Source organism: Phaenicophaeus curvirostris, chromosome 17, assembly GCF_032191515.1.
Source record: "Phaenicophaeus curvirostris isolate KB17595 chromosome 17, BPBGC_Pcur_1.0, whole genome shotgun sequence".
NCBI lineage: Eukaryota > Metazoa > Chordata > Aves > Cuculiformes > Cuculidae > Phaenicophaeus > Phaenicophaeus curvirostris.
Window position 1 is genome coordinate 13201429 of NC_091408.1, and position 24820 is coordinate 13226248.

At 37.5% G+C, this 24820-nt stretch overlaps 1 protein-coding gene across 1 annotated transcript in view; it reads right to left on the reverse strand.

Moving 5' to 3' along the window:
* GLT1D1 (glycosyltransferase 1 domain containing 1) overlaps nt 1–24820 on the reverse strand; it is a 55618-nt gene that overhangs the window by 27061 nt on the left and 3737 nt on the right. Inside the window, exons 2-6 of the mRNA XM_069871356.1 lie at nt 20291–20439; nt 17404–17509; nt 13149–13200; nt 8652–8688; nt 7403–7459 (exon numbers count right to left, since the gene is read on the reverse strand). Of these exons, the coding sequence (XP_069727457.1) occupies nt 7403–7459; nt 8652–8688; nt 13149–13200; nt 17404–17509; nt 20291–20439 (401 nt within the window). The remainder of the gene's footprint in view (nt 1–7402; nt 7460–8651; nt 8689–13148; nt 13201–17403; nt 17510–20290; nt 20440–24820) is intronic.

Genomic DNA, 24820 nt, shown 5'->3' on the forward strand with positions numbered 1-24820 from the left:
TATTTACTAATGAAAACAGCCCACTTATTTAACCTTTATTATTCTGAAAAGACATTCACAAACTTGAACCCTCACTCCCCTTCATGAAACATTACAAAGGCCTACTTGTCTATCATGAAATTTTATGCACTTTTCTTTGAAACAGCAGATATTGGCTGCACTGGACTATAGATTGGATCCTGTGTGGCATTTTTAAATACTGTCAGAGAAGGGCTAGTTGAAAAAGGATTTGCCTCTGCCATTTTATTTAGTGAAGCAAGAATCAGCTGTACTTTTATTTTACTTTATGGTGTAGACATTAGTCATCACCTAATTCATTTTTAGAGGCAAATACTCAGAAGCATATAAAGACATTCCTGAGAAGATTGCATTACCAGCACCTGACTGTCACTGTTCAGTGCTGGGAGTTTACTCATTCCTCGACTACTTAAGATCAAACCTCAGCAGCACTTGTGTATCTTGTTAGCTTTCTGCTCTTTCACTGAAAATGGTTAAATTCACACATCAAGAGGATGCCTGCATTGGTGTTTTCCCACCTGTTGCTTTCTCAAGCCTTGCTAGGACCCCTGCTGTGGGGGAAAAAAAGGTAGCCCTTTGTACAAGAAAGCAATCATTTTGGTATGCTTTGTCCTCACAAGAATGCTGAAAAGGGCAACATATTAAGAGAATAACTGCAATAGCTGCCTTGTCAGCTACAGCCCTCAGCTGGGTCAAAACTGGTATTTGAAACAAGACATATTTTCTTTTTCCTTGAGCTTAAACAAGACTTCCAGTATGTGAAATTTGCTATCATTCTGCTTTTCCCAGGTAGGCTACTTAAACTCTAATAAGATACTAACGCCTCATGTGATTCAGTTCTGAAATGGAAATACATTGATGTGGCACAATCAACTGATTTGCTCCTCTGATACATTCACTGTGTCACTATCTTGTTTGACTGCCATGCAAACACCCAAGTAACAAAAAAAGTGCTTGTGACTTTTCTCCCCATTTCTGTTAGTGTAACAAAACCAAAAAATTGAAACAGCACACACACTTTATCACCTCTTAGCCCATGCATCCTTCTGTTTGCTCCACAAGGAAAATACAAAATGGGAAGATTTGTTCATAATCATGTTTTCCTGTCATTCTTCAGAATCACTACACACTAAATGCAAGTCAAGTCTTGCCACTGTAATCAATATCTCCTCTGGTGTCAAAAATAACTGTTTAATGTCAGTAAGAGATGCTCCTTTAAACACGTGTTGTCAATACTGTCAGTCTGCAGCCTTGGTCTGATTTGTTACATTGGCTTTATCTCTAAAAAACAGTTGCATATTGGCCACATGATTCTGGAGCCTGACTCACAGGTCACCTGTTTAGCAAGCTGCGAGAGGTCAAAACAAGAGCAGTGACTGACAGGATTATGAAAACTCAATGCTCTCATCCGCTTGACGGTCCTCTGTCCTGATAATGCCACACAGGACCACGGGGAGGGACTGCAGGTGAGCTGAAATAAGACAGGCACAGCGGAAGATTAAGGCTGACATGGAACTGCCACAGTCAGGCAACTCCTTCTTCCTGATGGAGCGAAGGTGCTATTGTGCTGCTCAAAACTGAGAAACAGCAATGCAGCATTGCCGCTCAAGATTTCAGAATGGAACGGCATAATCAAAAGGATAGCCAACTGCTGTGCCAATGGATTTGTGACAGCATCGGAACCTGGCACAAAATACACTGGCACAAAATACACTGGCTAATAGAGGAAATGTCATTAATAGTCAGGATTCATGTTCTCCTGCTGGCTTTGATTCCGAGTCACGGCATGGCCTAGAGGAAGTCTGTCAAAGCCAGACTAACCCATCTAGGCTTACCCGTTCATCTGCAAGCAGGTTTAATAATTGCTTCCCATGAAGCAATGGCACTCGCTTTCACTTTTGGTAAACTGTTTGGAGGTCTTCAGTTGCAAAACACTAGAGAATGGAGCAAAACATGAACACAGACACCTAACAAAAGGGTTGAAATGATTTCTGAAGGATTACTAGGGAGATTGTTTTTCTAAGAAAGGCAAAAGTAAGTATTATCTAAACAGATTTTGAAAGAGCAGAGTCATTTAACTCCATCCCTCTAAGTACTATCAGGAAAAAAACCACAGACATACAGTAAAAATAAATATATTACTGCAAATCTTTAATCTTACTGAAAACCTGCAGGCCTCTAAGCTAATAAGTAATATCAAGTATTATCTGGCTGGGAGGTAAAGACGCAGTCTGAGAACATCTTAAGTGAACAATTTTCTCACAGTTTGCTCAAATGAAGAAAATAAATATATTTTTCTCATTTAAAAGTCTTTACTACACTTTTGTAGGATGTTTTCAAAATCTCTGCAGAGGTGAAAAATATAAAAAGGAACAACATGACTTTTTATTCAAAGTTATTATTCTGGACCTGAACCAACAACCTCACAAAGCCAAAGGTCTTAAAATGTGTTCATTAGTTTAGAGATTAAAATCCAATTTGTACTAGAGGTTAAGTATATTTAAAATTAATTTCCATCCCCTGATTTCAAGTTCACTGCTGTGTTCCGGGTACCCTTAGAGAACAATACCAAGTCTATACTATTTGGGCCTAGTCATGCATTTATGGTTTTGTTCAGAAACAAAATCTAAGCCACAACAAGATGGTGAGGTTGAATAACCTTTCTCATTTTACTTTCTCTTCACCCTGAATCACAGCAGGCCTTCTATTCCTCTTGAAAACTGTTCATCTAACCTTCTCCTATGCACTGGAAAAATACAAACTGGTCTTCTAGGAAAGGGAATCCATAGGTTTATTGCTGAGATTTCAGTCTCTAAGATAATTATTTTATTCTATTGAGTTTGAAACATAGATAAAATTGTGCAACTCTGGCATGCATTTTTTGATACTCTAAATCTTTCCGTTTATAGTTATTCTTTATGTTCATCTCCCCAAACATAGCAGAATACCATACATTAGTTCTTTTAGTCTCTTGGCACCAGAAGTTTGATTCTGTCTCTTTCACAAGCCAACTATTAAAAACAACCTGCTCAGACAAGTTGAGTTTTCCAGCTTGTTGACATGGCAGTGTCCTGCTGCAGCACGGCTACAACATGCCATCTTATGTTATACTGACTCTGAAGTTTCTTTAATCGAAGTCACTGGTGACACAGAACTTTGACAATTATTAGAGGGTTACAAAGATAATCAGAGGGCTGCAGCACCTCCCATATGAGGCCAGGCTGGGAAAGTTGGGGTTGTTCAGCCTGGAGAAGAGAAGGCTCTGAGACCTTCTAGTGACCTTACAGTACCTGAAGGGGCTACAAGAAAGCTGGGGAGCCACTGTTCACAAAGGCTTGGAGGGACAGGACGAGGGGGAATGGGTATAAACTGGAGAGGGGCAGATTTAGACTAGACATAAAGAGGAATGTCTTCATGATGAAAAGCAATGAAGCACTGGCCCAGGTTGCCCAGGGAAGCTGTGGCTGCCCCATCCCTGGAGGTGTTCAAGGCCAGGTTGGATGGCCCTTGGGCAGCCTAATCCAGTGGGAGGTGTCCCTGCCCGTGGCAGGGGGCTTGGAACTGGATGATCTTTAAGGTCCCTTCCAACCCAAACTATCCTAGGATTCTATTTCAGCAACACACTTACAACCACCTACAGATCTCAAACATCTATTAATGTTTTAAGAAGTCCAGCTTTTATGTTCCAAAGCAATTTTTTCTTAGACGTCAAGAGGAAATGGAGGCAATAACTATATCCAAAGCATTTATACTGCTATTCATATTCAATAGTGAATAATTGCTAGAGTTGCTGATAGGTTTGTGAGGACAACAGAAGTTAAATGAGCCTGTTAACTTCCTAGGGCAGGCTACTAATCCAGAAAAATTAAGACTGCAAAATTATCCAACATTCCTTTCTTCCCCATTTCTAACAGATCACACAAAAATAAAGCTCTATGCTGTCAGATCTGTAGGGGAACAAAGTTTACTGCTTCTAGAGGGAATGGCCTCAAGCTCCGCCAGGGGAGGTTTAGGCTGGACGTTAGGAAAAAATTCTTTACAGAAAGGGTCATTGGGCACTGGAACAGGCTGCCCAGGGAGGTGGTTGAGTCACCTTCCCTGGAGGTGTTTAAGGCACGGGTGGACGAGGTGCTGAGGGATATGGTTTAGTGTTTGGTAGGAACGGTTGGACTCGGTGATCCGGTGGGTCTCTTCCAACCTGGTTATTCTGTGATTCTGTGATTCTGTGATTATTTCTATGGTTGGTTCTATTTATTTTTCTTATGAGGGTCTTTTTTCCAGTATAGATTTCAGAAAACATAATACCTCCGAAAAACCCTGTCATTGTCACGATAGGTCACGTAAACTTTTCAAGCTCTGAAAATAAATGTGCTATGAAGCAGAAATTATCTGAGAGTAGAAAAATCAAACTACAAAAGTATATTGAGTATCTCATTTGATAGTACAATAAAGATCTGATCCTATGATTCTCTGTCACCCCCATGAAACCAGTCTTATCTGTTGGGCAGAGCTTTCTCCATTCATTAGTATAGACTCTGTTAGTTATCTCTGTCTTCTAATCACATGACGTCTATGTGTTTATTAGGGTTTACATCTTACCAGCTTCAGTCACATTCCAATTAAACTTAAAAGCAGCCTTTCATTACAGTATGATAGCATCAAGCCTATCCATGACCGTAAGTAGCTATACTCCCTCCTTAAGCTAAGTTGTTAGAGAACATCAGCCTCAGTTTTCCCATTTGCCTAGTGTCTTGTCATTTTCTGACAGTCAGTTTTCAGCAGAAGCCTGAACTTCCATTGTCTCTCTCAAGTTCCCGGACACGCACCTAAAATTGCTAACAAAACTTATAAGCTGTATATAGATTCCCACATCATAAGGTCAGAGTAAAATATTTTGATCATCTGCTCTGACTTCCAGACTGACACAGGGTGTAGTACTTAGCTAAATAGTTCAAGTTACTAATTATACTGAAAACACTGTCTTCTTTAAGTCTGTGTTGAAATCTGCATTTGGTTCAGCATTTTGGTTTGGCTACTGTTGTTTACAGCCTCTCATCCACATAAGACAAACACTGCGAAGCTGACTGTTAACCGGAATGCAAATTAAATTTAAAAGCTCTTTTTTGGTAGATTTAGCCAATAAATGTTTTAACAGCCACCCACTGAAAACACTCTAGCTAGGAGCCAACACATTAACATTACACAAATATCACCTCTGCAACTCTCAAGTCAGTTACTGAGACTATGAAAAAAATACTAATTCCATAAGTTTTGTACTGAGCTTGTATTGCACCCATAATAATGACAATAAAAACCCTTTCCCAGCACTGCTTTAGTTTTTATTAGGCAATTGCTGTTATGTTTGCAACCGAAACTATCAAATGAAGTGTACAAAAAGCTGGGATTTCTTAGCTTTTGGTTTAGAACCATTCACATTTGGGGTCTGGGGGCACGGGGAAGTCTCCCACAGTATAATTTATTTGATGCATTCTGCCACTCACATAAATCTACCACAAAATTATTTTTTAAGCCATTACACTGATTTTTAGAGAGACTATATACTGGTATAATATTTAACATAAGCCAAATGTTACGGCTCTTCTAAAAAAAATCAGTAAAAAGCACATTCCTAAGAAGTCTGTCCTGTTAAAAGAAATCTTGAAATCATCTGAAGAATCTATTTCATTTTAAAGAATAACTTGACAATGCATAGCCTGACCACCAAGGATCTTTAACGCTGACGCCTCAAACGTATTATAATTTGCATTGCAGGGCATGTGCTGTTTCTTTACATTCAGTCCTGGGAATCTTGAATTGGACAAATGTTCAAGGATGCTGCAAAGGCTAAAGATACAGGCAAGAGTTATCTGGAGAAATGTTTTCCACAAAAATCATTAGATGCCTTTAGATGTGGAAAAGAACTTCACGAAGAAGGGGTTTTTTTTAAAAAAAAAATCATAAATGCCATGAGATGAGTGAGATTGGACAGCTTTATCTGCATAAAAACTAGTGATCTTTTCAAGTGCACGTCATTGTGCAAGCCTCTAATATCAGAATTGTATTCTTCTGAGCAAAACTGCCTTCTATTTTTAATATTTGTCTACTGATTGCTCCAAGTTTAATAGAATTCAAAACACTTTGAAACTGCAAATCCCCAGAAAGTCAATTCAGTGGGAACTCCTAATTAGTCTGTGGTAAGTGCAAAAGTACAGCCAAAAGACCGGCTTCCACGTGCAATATAAAAAGAAGCAGAAACTGTAGGCTGCCACCAGAGACAGAAATAAAGTCAAGACTGATAAGATAAATGAGATGAAATAGTCATAAAAAAACAATACTGAATAATCTGATGCCAGTTTTCAAGTTATTATTTAACAGGCACAGATGTTAGAGGCACATTTCAGTTTGCTTTTCGTGTACATTATAAATTATTTTCCACTTTTGCATTAGTACACATTAGGCAAAGAACTGTCTCTAATATATGAGATGAAATGCTCCTTAGGGGGAGCTTCCCCCTCCTTAATCTGTTGACTGCTCTTTTAATCATAAAATGGTTGGACATGAGATCCAATCAACACTAAGGCTGTGCTAGCAAGTGACAAATCACTTCACTTCAGAAAATTATTAATCTTAGTAGCACTGTGCTTGTGCACCGTGATTTACTGAGAACAAAATAACCTCGCAATGCTCAGTTTAAAATGGGACACGGGTTTTGAATAATGGCAGACATTTACTCATATGATAAAACAATTGAATAGTGAGGATTCATTTGTTACAGAGGGAATGGCTGTACTATCACAGATTAGACTGGCGAGTATAACATTGAAATATTTCTACCACAGTAAAATGCCTACAAATTCTTCTTTTGGGGAAAGGCAGCTGTAATAATTAAAGCATTGCCAAGATCAGGTGACTTTCTATTAGGTCATCTGCCTTACATGCCATTACTTTGGTGAGCTCAGAGACAGGTTCCAGATAAATAATAAATAATAAAACTGCAAGATTTCCCTCCCTCACCACTTCTTCACCTCATCCACTCTTCTACAAAAGACATCCACAGTTTCTATCACACACCTGTAAAGCACAGCATGCCCAGGTATTGGTCTGACTTACCTCGTAACGGCCACTGAGTCTTATGTCATAACCATTTTATCTTTTGGTGCAGTTCAGCCCTGGGCAGACCCGAAATCTGGAGGCAGTCTGGGTAGTTTACTAACCAGACTAACCTGATCGATATTCTGCCTGAATCTAATAGTAAGAGTTTTTCATTTTCATAACATCAAGTCATTTTATTACATAATCAGTTAACATTCACATTCTAAATTTCTTTCATTGTTGACATCTACTAAGAATAAATGTAGTTAATACAGAAAAAAGTGAGTTTTACCGGCATCTTCTAGAAATCTATACCAGTCAAATGTTTCACTGGGTGCAGTCTTAATTCCTGTGTTGAAATGAAGAGAAAGACAAGATGTTTTATTGGTCCTAGGATGGCTGAACTACCGTTCTAGAAGTCCTGCCCTAAGAAAACAGTATTTCTGTCAAGCACATTGAATTCCACACACAGCTCTTCCCATTTGAAGCCCTTCTCTTCCCACCAATGTCACGTTCTGTGTAATCCTTCTGTAGTTATCAGATTGAAATTCAATTGAAAATTTTGCATAATCACACACTGTATGAACTTCTTCAGTAACCCAGGCAATTAAGCTCACTTACATCATGCTAAATTTGGCCTTTTAAAATCTACATGTAAGATAATGTTACCTGAGGGAGCACATTATTCCAAAACAGATACAGGCCAGCTGAGACCTTAATGTCCATAATGCCAGGCAAAAAAGTAAATTAAATTTATATCAACATTAAATACTAATCTAAACGGAATATTAATTTACATGGTTTGCTTTGTGTTAAAAATTATTTTACTAATGAAACTATTTTATTAATGTATTTAATCTCTTAGGTAACTATTACCTCACAAGAGGCTTAAATATAGACTAAATATGGGCTACACAGATCTCACAGTGAGTTAATTCAACATAACAACTTTGAAAATAATTTTATTTTCCATGAAAGTTAAATATACAGAATGGAGTGAGCTTCGGAATCAGTGGAGAATTATTGTTAGGTAAAAAAAAATCAAGAGCTGTAGCTTAAGTAATTACACCTAAACTGCTGAGTTGAGTGTTCCGTAGACTACTCACTTCAGTAATATGCTTTGAACTAGATAGTTGTTGGGTGCCATTATGCAGGGGACTCAAATTAAAACATTTAAAGGAATGTGGAGTTTCAGAGAATAATCATCCAGCATCAAAACTTCTATAAAAACAAACTTGCTTTGGAGAAAGCTCAGTGCTACCTTAGGCGTTACTTTCTCTTTCAGATTCCTACTATAAAGCATCTAGGAAAACTTTCTTTAAAGCACCAAATGAGTCGAAAATTTAGGCTAAGAGTCTGAAATACTGCCTCAATTAACGTCAATGGCAAAAATCTCAACTTCAGTGGAAACAGGACTTCAGACCCCATACCCACTACAGTAAAATATTTCCTGGGCAAAGATGGTAGATACATAAAATACAGGTACTAAACACACGATTCAAATAAACTGAATGCTTTAATCAATATTTCAAAACTCTCACCTTGTGTTTGGACATATATTTTCTTCCTAGCATCTGGCTTTAAAAAGAAGGAGAAGAAAAGTAACTTTCACAGGTCTCCATAAAAGACCAGTTCAGTCTTCAAAAAAAAACCTAACTGGTATAACAAAACACACATCAGTCTGATTTTCTTTTGGCTATTAAAAATCAAAACAGACTGTTAGAAACATACATTGAAGTAACACTAAAATCCAAGAGTCAGCAAGGTAAATTACATTTACTATGAACATTTACAGTAGCAATGAAACAATTTTGCTATTAACACAATTACCATGTTAGTACAAACATATTTTTTAGTTTATCTCTGTATCCTTTCTCATAATCATTAACCTGCTTATTGTGTAGAAAATTAAAGTTTTCCCCTATAACAAAGACATTTTCAAATATGGAAAAGCCCTAGTTCCCAGAAAATGTTCATCTTGAAAGAAAAAATTATAGGTGATTTCAAACCTCACAGTCGACATTTATCCATAACAGAATTTTTAAACACTTCAGGCATGAAACAAATATCACTTACCTCAAACCTTTTCAAAAATTGCTGTCAATATACGTGGACTTGTCTATACAGGAAAACTGGCCAGGAGCAGTTATTGCAGAATATTCCCAAACAAAAATTGCACAAGATATATTTTAAAATAGCTGGAGTAAAAGAGGTCTAAATCTGGAGAGAGGCAGATTTTGACGAGACATAAGGAAGAATTTCCTCACCATGACAGCGGCGAGGCCCTGGCCCAGGTTGCCCAGGGAAGCTGTGGCTGCTCCATCCCTGGAGGTGTTCAAGGCCAGGTTGGATGGGGCCTTGGGCAGCCTGATCCAGTGGGAGGTGTCCCTGCCCATGGCAGGGGTGGGACTGGATGATCTTTAAAGTCCCTTCCAACCTAAACTATTCTATGATTCCAGGTAATTACCACACTTTCAAAGTTACTCCTGAAGCGCGACTATGCCAGTTATTTAATTTTGGTGATTAAAAAATCAGTATCTTTCTATAAATCCAACCATGAATTTGTGGAGTGCATCATGAAAGCACCTAAATATTATTGGGATCTTTCTACCCAATCCCCAACACCTCCACAGCCCAGCAAGTTTTTTGAGTCTGTATCTGTACAAAGCTCTGCGTTCAGACAGTTTCTAGTCGTTCTAAAAGCACTGGTCACAATGCCTGTAAAGGAGCAGGCGAAGGAACATATTACTCAACTAGTTTAATCTCCAAAAGATTTGCCCAGTATGAACTTTAATGTTTCAGTTTTATATAGTATTCTTTCAAGCAGTTCCACTAACGCTACTGCTTAATTTGGCATCATAGCATCCAGAAAAAACAACCATTTTTGGAGCACCAGTCTCCACTATCTTGAGACTAAGTCTCGCCTCTTTTCCAGCGCCGATTTCATCCTGCAGAGAGACCCAATCCGAGCAGGCTGCAGCTTTCAGAGTCACTATTTGCCTGCCACAGCTCTTTCTAAAGTGCAGATGGAAAAAGGACTACCAGATGCCCCTCCAACCATTCCCCTTTTGAACAGGGCGACACATTTCCCAGCTCTCCAAGCTAAATATTGCTATGCAGACTTGCCTCTTAATGTGGATGGTTGTTGGAACAACACAGAGTTAAGTAAGGCAGAGCATCATGTACACCAGCGCATCACTTCCAGCTGCACATTAGTCTTCCCCTCTCCTCTCCTACCCTCTCCTCATCCCTAGCAGACAGTGAAATCACACCTATTGGATAATGACCTAAACGCAGGAAGAGAACTTGTAGAACAAGAATCAATGCAGAAAAAAACTGTTAAGCAACCAGTTCCTGAGCCAGTCACCTCATGAGATCAGAAGCAAAGGAAGTAAATTATTTTTCTTTTAACTTGCAAACATTTTGGTTTTCCCCTGTCACTGCTACGTGACTGCCCCTCCAGGCCACTGCCCAGTCATTAACAGGCTATTTTAGTTACTAAAAATGAACTGGAAAAAGCAATGGACAGAAAAGAGGTCATAAAAAAAGTGAACAGTCAACAACAAGGTGCTTCACAGATGGGAAGGAGGCGGCTTCTGAGAATCGGAGTGAATTAACTAAGAAACTAAAAATACAGGAACAAGCAGCAAATCCACACAAATGAAGCAGGGGGGAAATAACACTGTTTATGTTACAGTGCAATACTAAGGATATTCTATGGACTTTATCCTTCAAAATTTATATGAACTTTTCTGCACAAAGCATTTAAAAATATCAAAAAATGGTTTTATAGGTTATTCTATTACATAACACTTCTTGGTCCATTTCTCAGCTATGAATAAGCAGCATTTTAAGTTATACTGGATTTTCCAATCCTAAAAAAAGTCTCGCAAACAATGGAGACAGCATTGCAAACTGGAGGCCAACATCAGCAGGACAAGCAGGAGAGCTGAAATTCAGAGCTAGGACACAGATGCAGCAAAACAGAAGGTGGAAAAAAGCCAATGAGGCAGAGGGCAGCTGAAGCCAGCCTTGCCTACATAGCTGGCACACTGCATATTTCTGTCTCAACCTCTGGTGGGTAAAGATAGGCCTTCAGTTCCCTAAAACCACCAAGTTTCAAAAATAAGCTTAAGTTAACCATCTGGTTTCATGCTCTGCTGGAACTCTAACAGCTTATGGTGAGTAAACATAATCCTGCCAGGGTTTGGATCATCAAGAAAAAAATAGCAGGAATGCTGTGTAACAGGGCATACAGGTGTATTCACTCTTCATAGATCAGTTTTCTATTATGTTCTTTATTTCAAATGGTCTTGAGAAGAATGCAGAAATGAAAATGATTGCTAATAGAACTGGCTTAGGTAATTCTTATGTACCTGTTTCATACTACCAAAATAGAACACTGATCATAAGCATAAGATCTCTTACAGTATCTCAACCTCACTTGCAACACTGATTATTACAAATGCTGTATTATGTACTTCATAATTAAAGATAATTTATCCAACATAATGAAAAAGGATTTGTTGGAGGATACAGCCCTTGAGCACAGTGCAACTGCTAACATGTTCACAATTTAAAATCTGAATTGACTCTTCAATTAATAAAACACATTCTAGAAATTATGCGGTTCACATTAGTGTGACTTAACGTGTAAAAAAGTGTTAATATTCTGTGACCTGGGTATGGAAAGACGTATTCATATTCTTCCCTGTTTGAAAGTAGAAGTGTGACATTTGCTCTCACCCTTTATGTGAGGACACAGCTGTAAAGAGAACTCAAAACCTCAGAATTTAAGACACAGGTCAGGCAGTAGTATTTCAGTTTAGGACTTGACAGACTTGCCTCCAATTCCCTGTCTGTCACCAAATAGTTACTGCTTACGATTCACTAGATCTGGTGCTTGGCAAAGATCTCTGTAATCCAGTACAAGCCTTTAGTCAACAAGTTAGTTGGAAACCTAATCTTGCACAGGAAATCAGCTGAGCCATCAAGCTGGATCAGCAAACCCTGCTGCCTGGGTGTGAAGTTTTCCACAGGTTACCAGTGCAGCCTGATGCCATCCAAAAGCACTCCTTGTATTCAAATGACTGGCAGCTCTTTGTTGCCTTACTCTACTCTTCAGAAACCAGGATTGAGGACTCTCTGCTTCAAGGATCTGTCTCAATTTTCTCCACTGGTAGTCTGCCACCAACTCTACAACACACGGGTGAAAATACTGATACATTCTATTTTCAAACAGGAGCATTGGATACTAAAAATAATTGCACTGCATGTCTGAAGGAGGCTTGTGATACAGTGGATACACTGGTACCTACTAAATGAAGAGTTAGAGAGCCAGCCCTTATTACTGCTAGTTCTTTGCTGGCTAAATAATCTCCTTAAAATACACTGCCAAATGCATTTAAACACGATACTGTTGGATGAAAATGGTTTTTAGTATTTTTCCATATATCTTTCAGCACGATGTATCTTGGTTTGTTTTCAGGACAGATGAGCTTAAGAAAGTTAAGTGCTATTTATGTGCTACATATCCCTCAAACTCTGCTCTCCAGGGCTGTGTATCACATATTGGTGGACTTGGCAAAACTTCAGCTTGGTTCACCTTAAGAAGTTCATTCTATTTCCAGTGTTGACAAATCAAGTAGTTTCAATTTATTCTTCCAAATTCTTTATTGTAAGTAGAACAGTTTAGTGGAATTTTGGCAACATACTGTTTATTAAATGATGCAAAAATAAACAATATAAGCATATGGCATCACGAAAAACTCGATAACAACAGCAATGATTAGTTTTAAATGTTACAGAGAAGCACTTCCTAAATTGCTGTATACTCTTTTCAAATACTAAACAGCTTTTAAATGCCAGATCTACTTGACCTGTCAAAGTACATAAATATGAAATGCTTTCTCTGAAAGGAAAAACAAGATTAGAGAATATGAAGATTATTACAATTCTCTATCATTATTTAGAAAACATTTTAGGAGAATGCATAGTTGCTAACATTATAAGCATCACCATCATGATGAAAAACATACCCACTCCGCTGCTGCCAGTTCCTTCATTTTCATGGTGAAAGCCACTGCAAACCTAGTTAGATGGACAAAAATAGTTGGAATCATCTGCTTCATGTTTAATCATAAAAACAGAAAAGTACTTCACAAGAAAATCTTTATAAGAGCAAAGAGCAGAGGCTTATAAAAATCATTATAGATTGGAAGAGAGAGAGCAGTCTTTCTATTTGTTTTTCCAGAAAATACTGAGAAAACAACTGGTATCTCTTCAGGCTTTACAACTTGGAGTTCTCAGGGAGTTCAAAGTGAGGATTTCTTACAGTAAGGCCAAACCTACATAACGGCAACAACCCTCAGTTGATCTAGATCATAGAATCATAAAATCACCAGCTTAGAAAAGACCCACCAGATCATCCAGTCCAACCATAATGATGAATACATACAGCTGCAGAAGTGAGTTAGCATTTCCTGTTTCTACATGACTTCAAGGTGCAATCGCGCTCTTCACAACCAGGAGGTTACGTAAGAAGGGATCCTACATCCAGTTAATTCCATATGATTATTATTTGACAATACCCAGTCCCACTATTTGCAACTCATTGCAACCGAGTTTAATTCAAATGAGCATGTGGATGTTTTTAAACCTCTCCCCAATGTTCCCTCATTATTTCTAACTAGTCAAAGCTGTCAATGAGAAACAAATACCCGAGAGATCAAAATGTTATCCTGCAGGAAAAATACTGGAATTAAATAAACTAAATGGAGATGATCCAGTGACTAGGCTTTAACCCTGGCATCTCAGACTTAGGAGACACAGCTTTGTTGCTGTGAACATTAGGCATCTGCAGTGTAGAAGAAATTTGCAGTGCTGTTTTAGGCACCTGATATTCCTTTATAATAAATAGGAAAGCACTGGGTGCCAACAAATGACATTTACCACAGCCATTGTTTCAGGCAAAGAGATGGTTGCACTAGCCAGACATAATACTGATAGAAGGGCATTTTGACTGTTCTCTGTTATGAGAAGGGCATTTAAATGAAGTAACTGTAAAACAGTATATGAACACTATCTGCTTCTCCTCTGGAATGTGCATAAACAATAACAGCAAACTAAGAACAAGCAAACAAAAGTATACTTGAATAACTTAATGTCTAGGTTTTTCATCTGGGAAGGAGAATTCTGCTCCCAAGCTTAAACTGCCACTTTTTCCCTTATGGTTGTTTCTAAAGGCTCATCTGGAATTCTACTCAACATGTCTTCGGGAAACGTATGCCGTACACTACCATTCCACACAACAGAAGAGTTATGTCAGACACTGTTTAAATCAGCATTGATACAAACAGTTTTCATTTTTGAGTGTCTCATTACAGAGGGACTTCAGCTACAGGAGTCGGATTTCTAAATATACCCGATAAACAAGTTATTCTTAGTGGGAGCTTGGTGTCATAAGCCCACAAAGTCATATGAGATATTTTTATGCAGTCAGAGTTAACAAAGAATCCCTGTTCAGAAGAGATCTTAAGATCATGCTGGCTTTTAATGTAGCTTTTAAGCTGTGATGGAACATAAACACATTATTTGAAATGGAACTTTTGTGTTAATTAGAACCACAAATGGGATCATTTCTGAAGATGATCAGCCCTGTGGAAAAGTAATGTTTGAATACCCCCTTCATAGGAGACATAACGTGTCTGCTCAGCAAAATTCCTTTTTTGCTTTTATAGGTACTGACTAAAAAACAGGGGTTTTCACATGTAACACTTTTGATTCAGTGTTTCTTTTCCATAGTGTTTCAGTTGTGAGCCAACCCTACGACATCTCAATGGTCAGAGGTAAAGCACATTGCTAAGTCACAACCAGAATAATGCTGATTGGAGACGTTATATTATAATTTGAGAACACAAATCATAGGCATTCACTAGAAGTCACATAAATGCTGAATTATAACTTTTACTTTCATTTGTTGAAACAAACCTTATTCCCATAGATTTGTTTTGTAGTATCTGCTTTATGGTACTACAATGAATTTCACATACAACTCGACAGCTTTAAGGTTATTAAACCCTTTGCAAATGCTTGTTTTGTTAAGTTGCACATGCTCCCTTTCCAGATTTTGCAATTATACTTTCAATATATCACATTAGCAAGCAGAAAAAAAATATTGTTCCCAAGTCTACAAAACACTGCTCAAAAGAAAAAAACACCCTAGAGGAGTACAACCACCATTTAAAGGAATTTGATTAAAAATGAAACACTCATTATAAAGCTAGACAGTGTTCAATACTTTGTTTTATGGAATGTGGTGGTACATTGTACTGGACAACTAATCTACAATTCATTGTACTTTCTGCTTAGAACCCTGCAATCAATAAAGAAAAGAAAAAAATCAATGTTTCTTTTAATAACTATGCAATGAATAATACTAGTGATGATATTGGAGAAGAGATCCACTCAGAATAACTTCTGGAAAACTAAATTACTTTTTCTGTAGCGCAGAAAATATTATGAACTGTGTAAGGAAGCAGTAATATATTTTAAAATATCATAGGAAATCCAAACTATTAAGCTATACTTCAAGTTCCTAACTCAATTATAATTAAAAAAGCAATCAGTAAAGCATACGTTTTACATAAGCTATATTAGCTGTATTTGTGACAAATCATATTTTAAACACAGAACTGGATCACATGGACACACTCAGAGATTCTGTTCCTATATAATTTTCATTTTGGTCAGTGCTGAAATTTACCTGACACATTTAGATATATTTTTTCCTCTTCCTTCAGCCCCGGATAAAGAATAACTTCTGATCATTTGACAACAAAAGTAAATGAGTATACAAATTTTGTGGGGCCTTAAGTTGCTTTTCAACTACAAGTCACACTAAGACGTAAGAACATGCTTTAATGATTTTCCAATGAATGTGATTAACTGCTGTCTTTAAAATCTGTTTACCTACCACATTTTATAGTGTGCTATAGATAGAAGAGCATATCCACGCCACTGTTAAGTTGGTTGATAATGGCTAGAACATACAGTGGTATTAGCAAAGACAAAACTATGGGATTTTAAGCCTGCTGCGGATACTGCATGTATTTCCTCATTGCTAACATGAACCAAAATCCACACCGCCACATCTGAACTACTGTAATTTCATTTAAAGCAAACTGCTGGGCACCCTGGTCTGTACATACAGATAGCACTTAATGCATAAAATATGTCTGTTCCATTAGAGAATATTTAATATGTTTAAATACATGTAACACAAACCAGAATGTACTAAGAAACAGACGTTTAAAAAAGGACAACTTTGAGCAATATTAAGCACTTTTGGCACAGGACCTTCGCAAACAGGGTCCAGTCTTCTTTAGGCCAATAGTATTACTAGAAGATTTAAAGAGAATATTCATACCTCTACCACTAACAAAGGTTGGCTATTTAAATAGTGATACCTCCACCACTAGCTTTCATCAACCACCTCCACTACTAAAAATTCAGTATTTAAATACCAAATACCAGTCATTTCATGGCCAGGATAGTTCTGTATGAATGAAAACTGGGCAGATATTGCTTGAAATAATTATATGTGCATTTCTTCACCTAAATCTCTGCAAATACAAACAGTCTAAAATAATTTTGGTAAGAAATAAAAACTTGATTGCATAAAACTGTATCCATTGCAAACACATCAAATAAATATTCAAGTTACTGCAGTCCACAGTACTATCAAAGGCTGTCTTTATGTCTACCCACAAGGCAGATTATTCTACAGAGCAATATGCTGCCAAATCCCACGTTAAGTATTCTTGCTATTACACTTCTCGTACCTTTTACATGCCCCAAAATTCTACATTCTCATCACATGTACAGTCCTATTATTCTAGAAAACAGCTATGGTTTTGTAGACAAAGTGCAGGATTAGTTAGCAAGAGCACAAATTTCATTAGCTTTCAATGGGATCTGAGTCTTTCAGAAAATTCACAGCCTAAGAGACCAAATTACCTCTGCCAACTCTTACATGGACAGAATCAAACATTACAGAGGAAAAATAAAATGAATAGACTGCATACAGACTATTTTTTATGAAGAAACTGTTCTACTTCCATCACTGAATGATCAAATAATATATTAATATCATAAGGATTTCAAGAAGTCTATCCTTTGTTCGCTGGCCCACACATCCCCCAGTGATTCCAAGCATTTTTGGAACAGTTCCTAAAAGATCTGCCATTACTAGAATGCATTTTCCTGTCATAAACCTACCACACACGCTTTTACCTGGCTTCTGCTAGCACTGCTCCCATTACTCGATGTTTCTCTTTGCATTTGGTATCTTCATTTACATCTGTCCCACCAAAGATGATTCCAAAAGGAATTCTGCTACCTGCAAAGCAATTACTATGATGAGAAGTTGACCCGCACATCAAGGTCATTGACTGGAAGGGGACATTAAGAGCAAAAAATCATATATGTCAACAAAAATTTTTAAAAACAAGCCTGCAGGAACTGCAATTTCTATGGTTTTAGCACTGGAAAATACCTATACAATGACTATGCAGCTTCAGTCTGTTGTGTAGCTCTGAGATTTATTTGCTTTGCCTTCTCCATGAAGAACAATCACTTAGTTTCTGCTACCTCTCTCCCTGGCAGCCCACCAAACAGCATATATATTTTAAATGTTACTCACATTTTAATAAGATGCAGTATTTCAAAGTTTGGTCCCAGGCCCCTCAGCCACTGATTCACTGCCCCTTCAAGCATCCCAATCCAGAGGTTTGGATGATCATCCTGCAAACTTGGTCACTGACATTACTTCAGGGTTTGTTTGTTTTTTTTTTTAAAATACTGACTTTCAAAGCAAATTCTACTGCTACAGAAGTTGTAGATGGAGCCACACCATCAGAAAAGGTCAGCAAATTAACAAAGGCAGTATATGTGAGCCTGCAATAAAACCATTGTTTTGCCTAATTCCATCCCAAAAGATGCATCTGTGTTTATAGTTGGTTGTTCCAAAACTTCCTGAGTTCACTCAAATTATGGAAGTTGTTTTAGGATGCTCCGTGCTCAGAACAGCAGGACGCATGTTGGCTGTGGGACAGTCTGTGCACAAGACCTCATCAACATTCAAGTTTTAGAGTATCAACCTAAGCAAACAGATCCTAGTAGTGTCCACACTCCGGTAAAAGCCCAGTTTTGATACACGGCATTGGCATAAATTCATATTTGCATAAGGGTAATGCCACCAAAACAGAGTAGAGTAGTACTTCTGTGCTAACAACTGCTGTACTTATGTGGGTGGACAAGGCTAAAGGCTACTTAGACGAAAATACAAAAGCCAACCCTGATGCAAGATTCCTTTCTAGTAGTATTTCTTTTCTTGGAGTCCGGTTATTTTTAGTAACTAGAAAGTTAGCAGTAATGTTCTCCCTTTATATAACTGTTACTGTTGACTGTTTCAGCATTGAAAACAATCAAGTGGTCAGTTTTACACCACATCAAGCTAACAAATAACAGACTCACAGTGGCTAACCAATATATGCAGAACATAGTTTTAAATTCCAAATGGGACTGCAGTTTTGCTAAAGAAACAGTCTTCTAGGGCTGGCTTTCTGTCACACAATATAAAATATATATTGCCTTTCTAATAAATACGAAGTAATTACAATGTCATCTATTAAAAGTTTTGATCACACATCCTCAGTCATGCAAACAAACTTTCCAGGACGAGGCCCAAAGACTGGTGGTAGAGTAGTACTAGTAGTATGACTGAAATGACTACAGTTCTTTAAGGTATTTCTTAATATAGGGTACGGAACAATTAAATGTTACAAGTATCAGGAGTGCCCTCTGAATCACTTTTTCCTTCAAGAAATCTACAATAACTTTTACATGTTGATAGCAGCATCCCAGCAACCACACTACCTTCTGTCTTGCTTTTCATAGACTTGTGTTTTATTTTTCTATCAGTTATTGCAGATGCTTTTTGGAACAGTGTGACTCTGACTTATTTTAATTACTGAGCTTTTGTAAATCAATCAAGTATCTGGCTCTGTAGGTCATTTTGGATTTTGAAACACTAATAGGAACGCTATTCGGGCAAAGTTATGCAAGTCAAATTTGCAATAAAGTTTTACAGTAAACACTTAAAATCCAACCTTACTTTTTGTTCCTTAGGAAAAAAAAAAAGAAAGAGATCATTCTAAGACCTTCCGTAAACCTCTTCCAAAACAATTTTAGGTCTTATCACAAAACCAATCATCTCTATATTCCAACAAGAGAAGTCTTAATACACATGGTAGCAGGGATCGTCTTATGGAATTACTTTTTTATTTGTATTCTAGGATCCCTGCTGAAATGAGAGCTCCATTGTAACAAAAGATACACAAGCATGCCAGACAGGCAATTCAGGCTTTCTGATAACCCACGATCACAAATTGCAGGGGTGACTTCTGAAGTCTGAAAAATAGCACAACCCAACTATACTGAGATCTGATGGAAGTATCAAATTATGCACCTTTGTCCAAGTGAATAGATTTGCACAATATGAATGTGATCTCAAAAATGGATACACACTTGCAATTGCAGTAGGTGACAGCATCTGTAATTTTGAAAGCCAGTGCTTCTAGTGTATCATTAATGCCAGGCTAAAATTTTGTTCTACATAGCTACATACAATAGAAAATTTCACTATTTGTCTGATAACATCCTGTCTCCTACAGTTTAGCTGGCGTGAATAGCTCAAAGTTATTTCATGTCCAAAAAAACCTGACTCATTTTTGAACAGAAAAATCAAATTAGCCTCTCAGCTTTCTTCTATTTGACCTCAGCTATACTTCGTCGAACCACTGTCCTCTGAACGAACACATTTGCTCAAAGTATCTTAATGTTAATGTAGTGCTTTTATCTTAATGTAGTTAAGCACTTAATTATGAAATGCACTATGTGCTTTAAAGGTACATTTATTTAGTTCTCTCCTCCTGGATCAGATCTCCCACAGAGAAAGATTTTCAGCATTTATGAACACTTGTTGAAGTGGATAAACAGAATAACTACATTACATGTGGGTTTATACATTTATAGCCATTTATAACTGTTTGTAGTCCTTCTCTTCTCTTTCAGTACCTTTTCAGGAGGTATTTTTATTGCAAAACAGAAAGCAGATTACCTTGCAGAAGTCTGCCTCCTTTATAAAGATGAATGGCCAGGGCTGCATCAAACTTGTCTGCGGAGGTTAGATTTGCTATTTCGGCTGGACTTTGATACATGAAAGCATCTTTAAGAATACAGACATGACCTGCAGCATGTAGATGATCCCTTCGTTATCGGAGCAAATAGAAAGAGAAGAAAAAAAAGATGCTGTTAATGTTGTCAGCATGCTGGTATATTAAATAAGCTTAATCAAAATTTTTTTTCCTTAATCATTTTTGCTTTGACATTCACATTTATGCTCATTTTTTTCAAGCAACCATGAAGATATTTTCAAGGGTTTTCTTTCTCCTGGAAAATATTTGCTACCTTCACCATTGTGAAGCCACAGCCACACTTCGTAGCAACATAATCTGCATCTATTTTAAGGCCCAAGTCTGCAAAGTATCAACACCAACTTTGGAAATCAGAAGAAGTAAAAAGATAATGAGGATCTTTTCTGCATATTGAGCTGAAGCTCAATTAGTAAAGATTCCTTTTGAATTGAGCATGTTTGACCTTGGTCTTAAGAGATTCTCCGATCCTTGTTCTGGAGAAAGGCAACCAAGGGAAAGAAAACACAAATACGTCCAGCTAATCAAAGCTATTAAAAATAAAGAACATGCAAAAAAAAATTGTTTGTGGGGGCAAAAGAATGAATACATAAATAAAATGGGAAAGTTTTCTCTATGATTGTGGGTTTAATTTCTTCTTGTCTTAGCTCATCCATTTGTAAAACAGGCACTGGATAATTGAAGTATAAGAAGAAAACTACACAAAAGTAACTACACCAATACTGTCACAACCTTTCCTAAATCTCAGTTGCTAAAAAACCCCAAAACACAACCACCCATCCCAGCTAGTGTCAGCTTGCCTGTTCATCTTTATATACAGTGGATCCTCATACTAAAACATTGATTAAAAGACTTTCAAAGTCAAGAAACTTTTTGATTACAGGAAGCTTTACTTGAGGCTTTTCAGTGAGCTTTGGCTCAGTCTTTCCCTTTACACTCCAGGCTCAGAATTCCTCCCACTGAAACCAGAATTAAAGTTTCCAATGACATCAGCCAAAAATCTATGTTTTGATATAAACTAGCAAGCTGTATCGGCTGTAGTGCAGTGTTTACAGTTTCAATATTATAAAGAACGTTTATAAATCAAGAATGTTTTCTGCTATTGTTCCAGTTGATCGATTTCTCATAGCGCATTATCTCTTCCAGCATTAAAAACCTGCTACCTCAAGAGCTCCTTGGATAACGTTGGCTCTTTCCCTCCCTTATCATTTCACATCCTCTCAAGAAATGTAATCTTCTGTCCTGGAGAAGTTAGTCATTACTGCACAGAAATTCGTGCTAAAAATGCTGTAAAATGTCTTGAGGCCTTGGGAGGAATGTATTAGCACTATATCAGACAGAGCTCCACTGGCACAGCATATGGTGCTGTATTTCTTCCTTACTCTAAAGAGAAACTCATTTTACTTTTAACTTCACCACTTGAGACAAGACCCATAAATTCTAATAAATACTAATAAATAATAAAATACAGACAGATTGTAGGCTTCTTGTTCACACTGTCAAGCAATTATTTACACCGGTTGTCCCATGGACTTGTACCAAGTACCTACCTGCCTTTTGAAAGGGGCTCTCAATTTTTATCTAAATAATGATGCCCAAATCTCAGTGCTGTGGAAAGAAAATCTCTTGGGCAAATACTCAGGATGCTCGTGTATGCATCCCATAATTTCACAGGTGCTCATTAAATAGTCTAAAAGATTTTTTTTCCCATCAGTATTCCAATTACCATAAATCACTATCACGTACAAGCAATATGTTTGCGTATTATGATCAATTTGAAAATAACTCTCTCAGGACATCAGGAGTCAAGAAACTCAGCTAGGAATTTCAATCTAAAGCATCTTTTTTTTTTTTTAATATACCAGGAATTAACACTTTTCCTTTCCTCCACAGCTCTAAATCCACAGCTGAATGACAGCTGTTTCTGCGGTAAATAGAGGGGGATTCCCTCAAGTGTTCCAAAGGCTCATAAATTGTGGATTACTTCTATTAGTTTCATTTTTTTTTCCTAAACATAATGACTCCAGAGCATGTAAAAAATTTGCACACAGCTTAGGAAGGAAAAATTATCAAATTATTCCTAGAATAATTCAAATTCCCAGATGTAAAGATGCCGTAATCCCATAAACATACCAATGAGTTCAATGTGATTAGTCACAGGCTTTAGATTACAGATATATGGAAATATATGAGCATAGAAGCAGAGTTACTGAGCAGTATTTAAATACTGAAATTTACAGTGATATTTTCATATTGTCTAAATGACTTTTCATCTTTATAACCAAAAAAAATGCAGGCTATGATTTTCACACATATGCTGTTATCAAGGAACACGAGAAGAGGTTCTGTAAAGCTACTGCAGGAGATATTTTTTGAAAGCTATGAAGTCACAGATGTCCCTGAATCAAGCCAAGGCAGAGATGCATTACCCGTATTTTTTCTCCTCCTGGCAACTTTGTACCCACATTATTTTGCCATTTCATAAACAAATACTTTCTGAATGAAAAATAAAAACTAACATGTCTCCTGCTGTCTGTGAATCTAAGACAACACCGAATATACCAAATCTCAAGGCTACATTTTCTCTCTATCACACCTTTGGATGCGGTAGATAAATTTCCAAGCATCTTAACAACAAGCAATTACTGCTTGGATCCAGAATCTGCGTTGCTCTGCCATGTCTCCCTTCTACCAAACTTCTGATGGAAGCCAATACCACTACCTGGGGAAAAGAGTATTTCATAGAGTTGGAAAGAAAAGAGTTGGAAGAGACCAGGAAAATCACCAGGTTGGAAAAGACCCATTGGATCATCAAGTCCAACCATTCCTATCAAACACGTAGACAACGTACGTTGTCTGTAGTGGAGTTTAGCCATCAGATTCCAGATTTCAGGTGTTTTGCTAGGAAGTAACCAAACAGGGAAAACTTCAGTCATTTGGGAAGTTTGAAAGATCCCTTCCTAGAGGAAATTATATTACTCACTTCTTACACTGTGATATTTATACATATCCAAATATTGGATAAAATATTTCCAGCCCCACTGATTTTAGTATTCAGGGAATTAATATTTGTTGTTCTATTTTTTACACTTTTTGGAAATTATGAGGATTGCAAGTTAAACTTGTAAGCATCCACTCTGAATCTACATTGTATGCAGAGAGATATTGCTAATAGTACACCCCTTTTCTGACACGTTTTCACTTTACTGAAGATTTCTATAGGAAAACGTTTTTCTCTAAACACAACTATGAAATACCAGGTGGTTTACAATGTTTAATTTTTTATTTGCTAAATTACTGATCACTACTTCTCACTTATCCTGGCTGGCAGTCTTTCCTCCTTTAACTCAAATCTGCAGTTCACAGGTCTGCATATACAGAGACAGTCTTATAGTTCCAAGCACAGCATGGCTGAAACTGAAACACAAGTGAGTCAAAAGTACACTGACTTCTAAAGCATTGTACTTTCTAAAATTGCTTTATTTTCTGCCATGTTTTCCTCTCAAAAACATTTACGTTCTACTTTGCAACTGATATTCCAATAGAATTACTTGCAGGCAAAGAATGTTTGATTTCCTAAAAAGTTCCTGGTATGTAGATACACTGACACTTCTTGAACGGCACAAAATAGGCTTCATCCAAAAATATGAAGTGCCTCTTTCCCTAGGCTGTCTATCCTGCACAGCAGCTATGCATCAGCTACTGTTATATCTATACAGCACAATTCAAAGCTTATTAAGTGAGCAGCAGCACTTTCACTGGCCTGGCCAGAGAATACAAGCAATTCCCACTGAAGTTGATGGGATTACAAGAGTTTAAACCCTGCTTGGTCTTCTCTGTTTTATTTGTAAACTATTCCTATTTTTTCATGCTTGTTAAAGCAAAGCATGCTTCATTTTATTTCTCTCTCAAACTTCTCCTTTAAACAACACAGAGCAATCGAGTTGGAATGAACAAAGTATGAATAAAGTCCACTTCAAATAAGAAGAGAAACCAAAAATATGAGTAAAAACATCTCTATGCTCTGAAGTAACTGTCACTTGGAAGGCCAAAATAACTATTCAAAGTTTAATCCTGCCTTATCAATAGGTCTAGCAGTGCAAACCATTTTAGAATGCAGCATACGCCAAGTGCAGGCTATGTAAATCAAGACATCCCAGTTCCCAAGGTGGAGGATAAATGCCTGCCTTGCTGCTGCCCTGCTCTGGGAATGGCCACACCAGCAACAGCACCTGGACACACAGAGGGAGGCAGGTACAACACCTTCTGATGTGCCACGAGGAGAAGAGGATCTCCGTCTGTACAAGTGTTCTTCCGTGGGATTTTAATGGCGACAGAGAGGGTAAGACTAAAGAGAAGAACAGTCAGGGCTCAGAATTACTCCAATAAATGTCTAAGCTCAAAAATAATTGTAAAGAGGAACGACGAGCATTATT